This window comes from Micropterus dolomieu, linkage group LG03, assembly GCF_021292245.1.
Source record: "Micropterus dolomieu isolate WLL.071019.BEF.003 ecotype Adirondacks linkage group LG03, ASM2129224v1, whole genome shotgun sequence".
Lineage (NCBI taxonomy): Eukaryota > Metazoa > Chordata > Actinopteri > Centrarchiformes > Centrarchidae > Micropterus > Micropterus dolomieu.
In genome coordinates this window covers 28,167,989-28,176,362 of record NC_060152.1, presented here as the reverse complement: position 1 = coordinate 28,176,362, position 8,374 = coordinate 28,167,989, and the positions used below count along the sequence as shown (strand labels likewise).

Genomic DNA, 8,374 nt, shown 5'->3' with positions numbered 1-8,374 from the left:
TTATTTCCTTGAATAGTACTGTGAATGTCCTTTACTGGTACTTCATGGTTTAAGTTGTCTTCACGTCCTTATGGTCTAGTATTAACGGATTTCCAGTCACTTTAAAGAGGCAAACAATCTATCCTCCTTTGTTTGACAAGGTGTTTATAAAATAGGTTTACAGCCACCAATTATTTAACAAAGCAGATAGCTGGTACCAATTTGATAATGCATTATTAATACTTATACACAGCATTAATATTCACCGCTATGTGTTTTTTATTATCCTAATGGATGCAGAATCTGGCCACAGTGTTTTGCAGTAAATCATACTCATTGGAAGAATTCACATCAAATGAATCATCCTGTGAGACACGCTGACATGTGGCCCAAGAATGGATGTCCGTGGTTGGGGGAGAGATGGCCAACCACCTGCCCTCAACACAGGTCATAACCAGGAGGTCTGGAGGAGCCTAAAGTAGTCACCCCTCACCCGGCCCTTACATACAGACGTAGTCTCTGTCCCTTATGCCCTTTTCATGCAGACACATGGAAAGGGTGGGTGGAGGGGTGAGGATGGTAGAGAGCACATATGTCATTTATTTGCCAGTCCTACAAATGAACAGCATGTGAAGGAATGTCTCCCTCTTGTTCCGCTAACTAGTTTGTCAATCTCCCAAGAGAGACACACACACAGAGAGAGAAATATAAAGCAAAACAGCGAAGGACATGAGTGAGACAAAAAAAGAGTGAGGGACAGACGCAGAGTAGTGTAGAGAAAAAAATGAAAAGCATGGTTGGGATCAGTGGGAATGAGGAGGTCTGGAAGCTCATCCCAGTGGAGAGAAGCAGAAGGGCCCTGTAGCGCTGCTCTAAATCTGGCCAATGCAAACAGCTGCGGTGCTAACACAATTAATAGCCGGATGAGTTAGTACCAGACACAAGGCCACACAAGCTCCCCCCAACAACACACACACATATGAGCAACACAATGCACCCGCACTCAGTTCACATATAAAATCCATCCAGCATTTACTCACACATAGGCATAGAAATCAGAAATATAACTCAATGTTCATTAAAAAATTTTTTATTATATTTTATTTTTATTTATCTTTACTAACAATTTAAAATGCCTAGCTCTCACCTAGGCTACCACGCTTTTTTGGAATACGATTTTAAAGAGTGAGAATAAAGACTGCATTATACTGGTGACTCATGCAGGAATTCAAAGACAGTATATAATAATAATAATAATAATAAGTAATTTCGCTGATGCTTTTATCCAAAGCGACTTACAATTGCTATACATGTCAGAGGTCGCACGTCTCTGGACCAACTAGGGGTTAAGTGTTTTGCTCAGGGACATTGGTGGATGTCAGTGGGAATCAAACCCCGATCTCCCACATCAAAATTTCTTATCTATTGCGCCGGCGCCATGCTTATACTTGATTTTCACCCCTGAGCTGGTGACTGTTAATATGTTTGCTCGGTTACAGATATAAAACATTAAAACATGCTCCGTTTTAAATACTTATGGATGCTTTATCGTGAGATATTGGTATATTTGAATGCCTTTAAGCCAACAATGTGAGGTCAAAGTCCACTTAAATACACTCAAATGAACAGTTTTACATTAAAACATGCTATACTGTATTGACCTCTGGATCCATTAGAATGGTCTTTAAACAGGACCAGAGGTTTCCTTTCTTTTAATTAATTCACAAGCGTACCTTGCAAGAGTGCTGCTACTGATGTCTGGTTTGTTGCTTCTTGCCTCACTAAAAACCCAAGTGAAGCTCAATGATATGGTATAGTATGTGGACAATCCAATATCCCCCATCATACTGTAGATCACCGATATAGCCATACTGTGCAAAATAATTGATTGTCTTACTCTTTTGGTTCTGCTGGCATATTCACTGTGGCTGTATTTTGTTGCAGATTGCAAAGCTAGAATCCCCGGACTGTGGATCTTAGCTGAGCGTATGTGCACTTGCCAATATTTGTATTATTTTTTGAACCGAATATGAATATCAGCTTCTTTTCTTAAACCTGAAAGAGGTCTTCCTCCTGAGCAGACCGGTATGCCAGCCCTGACTCTGTGTGTGTACTGCATGTGTGTCAGTGTTGATGTGTGTCCTGGATGCCAGAGCACCAAATGAAATCTATTGTTGTCCTCTGCTATTTCTATCAGGGATGTAAGGCTTCTCATAAAGGCTTATGAACAATATTTGAAAGATGTGGGTATGTAGACATTTACACACAGCACATGGATGGAAAAGAGAGACAGCATTCTTTTCATTTTTGGCAATACAAGAAAGTGTCCAGCGGCCGTCCTGAAAATTAAATCAGTCCTTGAAAGAAGCAGGTGCAGACGAATGCCTCTATGTGGCCTTATGGATTAGACATGCATAGAAAGTGTATCCTAATATTAATAATAACTAGTAACATTGTACATAAATAGTACTTTTATGCTTTAGGATGACAAAGCAGTAGACAGGCTGTATGAAAACCACAGTGGCTGAGCAACCTCAGAGTCAAGGTGCCAGGTGGAAGTAGATAAATATTTTTAATTTTTATTAAATGTTATTTTTCCCTGTCTTGCCACCACTGACCAACTTTGTACTAAAACAAGGTTTGGGTACAAGCTGGGTTATTGCCTGTCTGGCACCAGATAGAGAGTGTGGTGCTGACCATCTAACCCAAATAGCTTGGCGCTGGTCCGAGCCCAGACCAGACCCCTTCTGCTGTCAGGAGGAGCAGTAAGAGGCAGGCTGTGGGGTACTCAGCTGGTTTAGGTCAAATGCATGCCCACACACGCAAATACACACATACACTCACACAGAACTCAAACTGGCCCCGATATGAGCCAAAAAGCAGTTTTAACCTGCCTACCATCACAAACATAGTAGGAAAGACAGTAAAAAAGAAAAGGAAAAGGGCTGTCACTCCCCACAGTGTTCAAGGGCAGAACCAACCCTCTTGGGAGTGACAAGAGCTTACAGTGACGGGTGAAGGTGAAAGACTATATTCGCAGAGTGTAGCCATCATAAATGGAGAAAAATCTCCCAGTAAACAGGTTGTTCAGTTCTTGACCCTGTCCTTTCAGCTCAAAGCTTTAGACCTGAATGAATGAAGGTGAGTAGCTGTGCACAGGACTCAGAGCTGTTTCCAGGATGATGTATTCAGGATTACTTTATTACTTGTATTGACAGACAAAATGTCCAAAGATATTTAATTTACAATTATATAAAAACAGGGAAAAGTAGAAAGTCCTCAAATTTGAGAAGCTGTGACCAGACATTAGTGGTAGTCTTGCATAGAGCAAATTCAAAAAAGTTCTTGCAAAACCAGCAACTCTGTTAGAGAACCACAAAATCCTACATTGTTAATCTTGCCTTCTTGGAACTTTCAGTAAAAGCTTTTTTTGTATCTTTTTGTTTTTGGCACTCAGAGGTCACTCAGTACCACTACTTCAGAATCAGATCACACAGAACAAAGCCACCACTTTAGATTTTGATCATCCCATATACACCTGGAAGCTTGCAGCTCCTGTCAAAAAGTTGATTGATTGATTTTTTTGGTGTCACACAACTGAACTGCCCTGTACCTATGCAACTATGTTTTATTATAAAAAAAATGCTCAATCTTTTAAAGGGGGACGTAATATTGTTTTTGCTTTGAAATCTCCAACTTCACAGCATTTTTTGTTGTTTCCCCAAATTGAAAACAAAGTGGATATTAGGGCTCCATTTTTGCATCTACTATATAGAAGAAAACAATTAAAACTGGCCCAATAAACGTTTACCAGTATACCATATGGCTAATTGGTGTTGAGGCTTAAAGCCATATTCAAAGGCATGCCAGTGGAATAGATTAGCCTTACTTGAAATTAGGCACGTATGAATGTATAAAGGTGTGTGCAATGCTTGTTGTCTGAATGCACAATTGCCTGCATGTGCGTTGCAGGCTGAGGTGGTACCAGGTGAGGTGGCAACCACACACACACACACACACACACACACACACACACCTTTCTGATGAAAGCTAGGTACCAGAATAACTGTCAAAGCTGCACCAGAGATGTACCCAGTCATCCGACGTCAAATACCCTGGTCACCCACCTGCACTACTAAACAGTGCAAGACCCCCCCCCCCACTCACTCACACGCACAGGGTACAGCCAACCAGCAGTGTACCACGCTCAAACAAGAATCCAGCCAACCAAACATTCACACTGTTCATAAAAGAGAACAAAACAACAGTTCACTTCACAAATGTACGGCTGTTTCTGCCTGTCACACAGCCTGTTAGACCTTGCTCTGGATCAAATATGACACAGGTGGCACAGCAGTGTGGCAAGCAGTGGAAAGAGCTACAAATAGCAAGCTGCTGCTACACATTTAATAAGGTGTATTCTGTGTATGTTCAGCTTAGAGTGCATGAAAGGCATTTGAGCTGGGACCAGGTGCTACCTGGATCTGGCTGGTTAAAGTGGACACCACTGCAGTGAGGGGATGAAAGCAGGTACTGTAACTGCTGTTGTGATGACGGAGAACTGCAATGCTAACAATTATGGCACAGTTTGATGACTTCACTAAATCCAGAGATAAAATATTCGCATACAGAGTCTGAAGCAACTGTATCATCATGGTCACAATGATTTTTTGGCAACTGATATGAAGAATAGCGCCTCACTTCTGGCAGAGCTGGTTGAAGAGCATCTTGGGATTGAGAGGGCCTTTCCCTGGTTCTTTCATGCTCTGAAGGAAGAGAAACATGGCTGCAGTCAGGGGCTCTGGACTGGGCAGCGTTACGGTCAATGGACTCTGAAATATCAAGAGAAAATAACAAAATGTAATTGTGTTAATTTACTTATAGAAATGAGTATGCTATGTTCTAAATGAAGTCAGAATTACAATGAGATAAAAACTGTAATCTAATATTTCCCAAATTTTCATGAAGAAGTTTCAAATTTAACTCCTAAAACATGTTGACAAGTTGCCAAAAATCCCAAAGAACCATATTAATTTTAATATTAATATAAATTTCAGTTAATTAAAAAAATACTTTCATCTTATTTTCTGAGTCACCTGTCACTGGTCTAAGGATGAACATTTCAAAGTATTTATTTAGTTTGAAGAAGACTTTAGAGGCTTTAGAGAAGTAGAAGAGATGGACAGCAAACTATACCAAATTGGTCTCAACAGGGGGACAAATCCTCAGTTTGTACCCTTTCTCCTTCACCTCCTGGATGAGGTCGATGAGCATGTGTGTCTGAGACAGGTTCTGTGGGGACAATATAATTATTTGCATTAACCTTTTTTTTTAAATTGCATTTTTGTTATTTTCACAAAAACAAACAACAGACAGGGCCATCACAGGTAAGACGAAACACCAGACAGTACACAAGAAAGAAAATAAAGAGGGAAGGCAAGACTGAGATACATTAAAGTATAAGGGTCTGTGGGTCTCCTGTGTCCATGATTGTCCCTCAGGGTCATATGTTCTTTATAATCTGTGGCTTTAGTTCAGCCAAAGCACCTCCAAGGGGGCAACGTCCTCTACTCCTTTAAGAGTCGAGTCTATCGGTCCTAGCAAAAAAGTAGTAGAACAAAGTAATTTTTCCATAAAGTACATTTCCTGGATTATTTCTATCCATTCAAGGAATGTTTGGGGGCTCGTTATGCAGTCATTTTCTTTTCTATCTGCTAATAGTATTTGCAGTAAGTAACTGTTCTGCTTTTTCAGCCTACCTGGCACATTTCTAAATACAAAACACTAAAATTAAAATCAAGCCTTTCCATTTAAATTGAGACTTTCTGCGAAAATGTTTGTATGAGCCAAAAACTTTAAGCAAAGATAACATTTTAGGAAAATTCACATTAAGGTTTGTGAGAGTCACAAGAGTGTCATCTGCATACAGACAGAGGTTGTGTTCTGTATCTCCAATTATTACAGCAGTTATATCCTGATCTTCTCTAATTGCCTGCGCTAATGGCTCAATAATGAGAGTGAAAAGTGTGGGGCTAAGGGGGCATCCCTGTCGGCATTCCCGTTCAAGAAACACTGTTTTGGATAAACTCCCATTTATTTTAATTTGGGCTGTAGGAGAGCAGTATAAAGACCTGAGGAATCATATTTTGTTAAATCCAAAGCGATCAAGAACCAAATATAAATTTTTCATAGGACTGAATCAAAAAGCCTTCTCTGCATCAAGACTAAAAGCTACTGATTCTGTATTATTGTTTCTCGTATGTTCAGTGAGGTGCAGAGCTCTCCTTCCTTTTACAAAACCCGTTTGGTCAGAATCTGGCAGATCTGGGATCGCTTTGCCAATATTGATGAGTATAATCTGTAATCCATGTTTAAAACAGATATTGGTCTATAAGTACTACATTCTGTCCTGTCTAACTGGTTTAGGAATTACTGAAATTACAAATTGTCTCCAGGATAATTGATTTTGTTAACCATTTTAACCCATTCATGCACTGAATGGCATTGGGTACAGTTATTGTTCAGGTATGACATAAGATCAACAAATGTTAAGCAGCTGAATTCTACTAACTTTGTTGTTGTTGATTCTTGTCCACAAAATTGTTGTTGGGACTTCAAAATCAGGGCACATGACCAGTTTAATGATTCCCTGATTCTGAAGTCCCAACAACAATTTTATGGACAAGAATCAACAACAACAAAGTTATAATCCTACAAAGATATGAAAGTGTATCCACACTTACATTGTGGCATTTCAATGTGGTCGATTAAAATACTCTTGTAAAATGTTATCTCCATTTAGTAGGATTTAGCCAACGTGTGGTGAGTCCATTATTATTTGAAATGTGGAGAAGATCCTTGCTGAGGAGATAGCCTGAAGCAGTCATTGTCCCTTCATGTTAGAGAAACATCGTTCCTTTCCCTTTCAAGAGATGTTTGTTTTGTCACATCCTGGCAATGAAGACAGTTGCTATGGAAAACACACAATGGAGCTGGCATTGTGAACACAGACACAGCTCATCCTCTGACAATTATGTGTTTTCACTAGAAAGATTGCAATTTTCAAGGAGACAATACAAACAGACAGGGATAGGGAGGGGAAAGCATGTAAAGCGTGCTCACTCACATTTCAATCAATGAGGAAGGCCCTGAGGGTGATTAACAAAATGGCGGAAAAAAACTGCTTCATTGTTGAATAGGCATGTCAGTTTGCAGTCACCATGACACGACCAGAGAAAGGCTGGTTGGGCTCTATAGCTGTTGTATGGCGAACACGCTCTGCATCAACTGAGTGCCACTCATGCATGGGCAGGTGAACGTGTCGAAGCCGGCATTGCATTTACTGCTGCATTCAAAATACTTCATAATGACCTCAAGGTCTAGCCTGTTTATACTCAGTCATTGTAAGACCACATGATGGTTTACTATAGGCCAGACTCCTAAGGAGCAGCACTTTAGGAGAGTTTACACATTGTAAAGGCATACATATATTCATACTGTCATTTTAGAAAGGAAATCTTTCTGAGTCATGTGGCTGTCACATAGTCTCTTGAGATATAACTGGATTGTGCTTCAGATTTAATATGACAGATATCTTTAATAACACATGCGTCTATTATTTCCTACAATATTTATTATAACTAAATACTGTACTGTAATAATATATTGCTGCACGATTTATCACAATGCATGATCAAGATAATAAATTAGTAATTTTTTCTAAACGCTTGGTTTGCCCTAACAGTATAGAGACACACACACAGACAATATTTACATTTGAACCAACTCATAGTTATACCAACCTGCATAACAGCATTGAAGAAGCAGGTGTTACCAAGGTTATTTATGCCTTTGACAGGGACCAAGGTGCTGTTGATAGCTGGACTCTTGCCTTTGAGCGGGTCAGTATAATCTGATGGTTCCTCTTGCAGCTTGATGATCTTGGGTGATGCTCCTGAAACACAGAAAAACCAAACAGGTCAGTGACACACAGTATTACAAACTCAAAAACAATGTATATCAGTAAAAACTACATTCAAGAGATACTGTACATGCCTGGAAATAACAGATGCATTATGAGCATACTGTGTGTGGACATACTTTGGAATTGACAAAACATTACATTTCTAAACCCTTTTACTTTTGGGTTATTTTAGTTTGGTAGCAAGACTTGGCAGCCAATCTTGAAGATACAGCTGAAATGGTGGCTGGGTTGGCAACTTGGTGGAGTCTGAGGGTGGAAGCTGACCTTGCAGCTGGAAAATTCTGTCCTCCCTTAAACTGGGATTGTGGCAGGACATAGAAAGAAATGGGCTTAGCCTTGAAGCAAGACTGGGGCTGGGAGCAGGGTGCTGGGATGGCAGCTGGAAGGAAAGCTGGGTCATTTGGGAAAGCA

The 8,374-nt window shown here is 40.0% G+C and overlaps 1 protein-coding gene across 4 annotated transcripts in view; it reads right to left on the bottom strand.

The window, feature by feature from the left end:
* Positions 1 to 8,374, bottom strand: part of usp45 (ubiquitin specific peptidase 45) — a 38,329-nt gene that overhangs the window by 13,485 nt on the left and 16,470 nt on the right. For all 4 annotated transcript variants that reach the window (XM_046045127.1, XM_046045126.1, XM_046045124.1 and 1 more), the window contains exons 6-8: positions 7,782 to 7,933; positions 5,176 to 5,271; positions 4,681 to 4,811 (exon numbers count right to left, since the gene is read on the bottom strand). In XM_046045127.1, the coding sequence (XP_045901083.1) occupies positions 4,681 to 4,811; positions 5,176 to 5,271; positions 7,782 to 7,933 (379 nt within the window). The remainder of the gene's footprint in view (positions 1 to 4,680; positions 4,812 to 5,175; positions 5,272 to 7,781; positions 7,934 to 8,374) is intronic.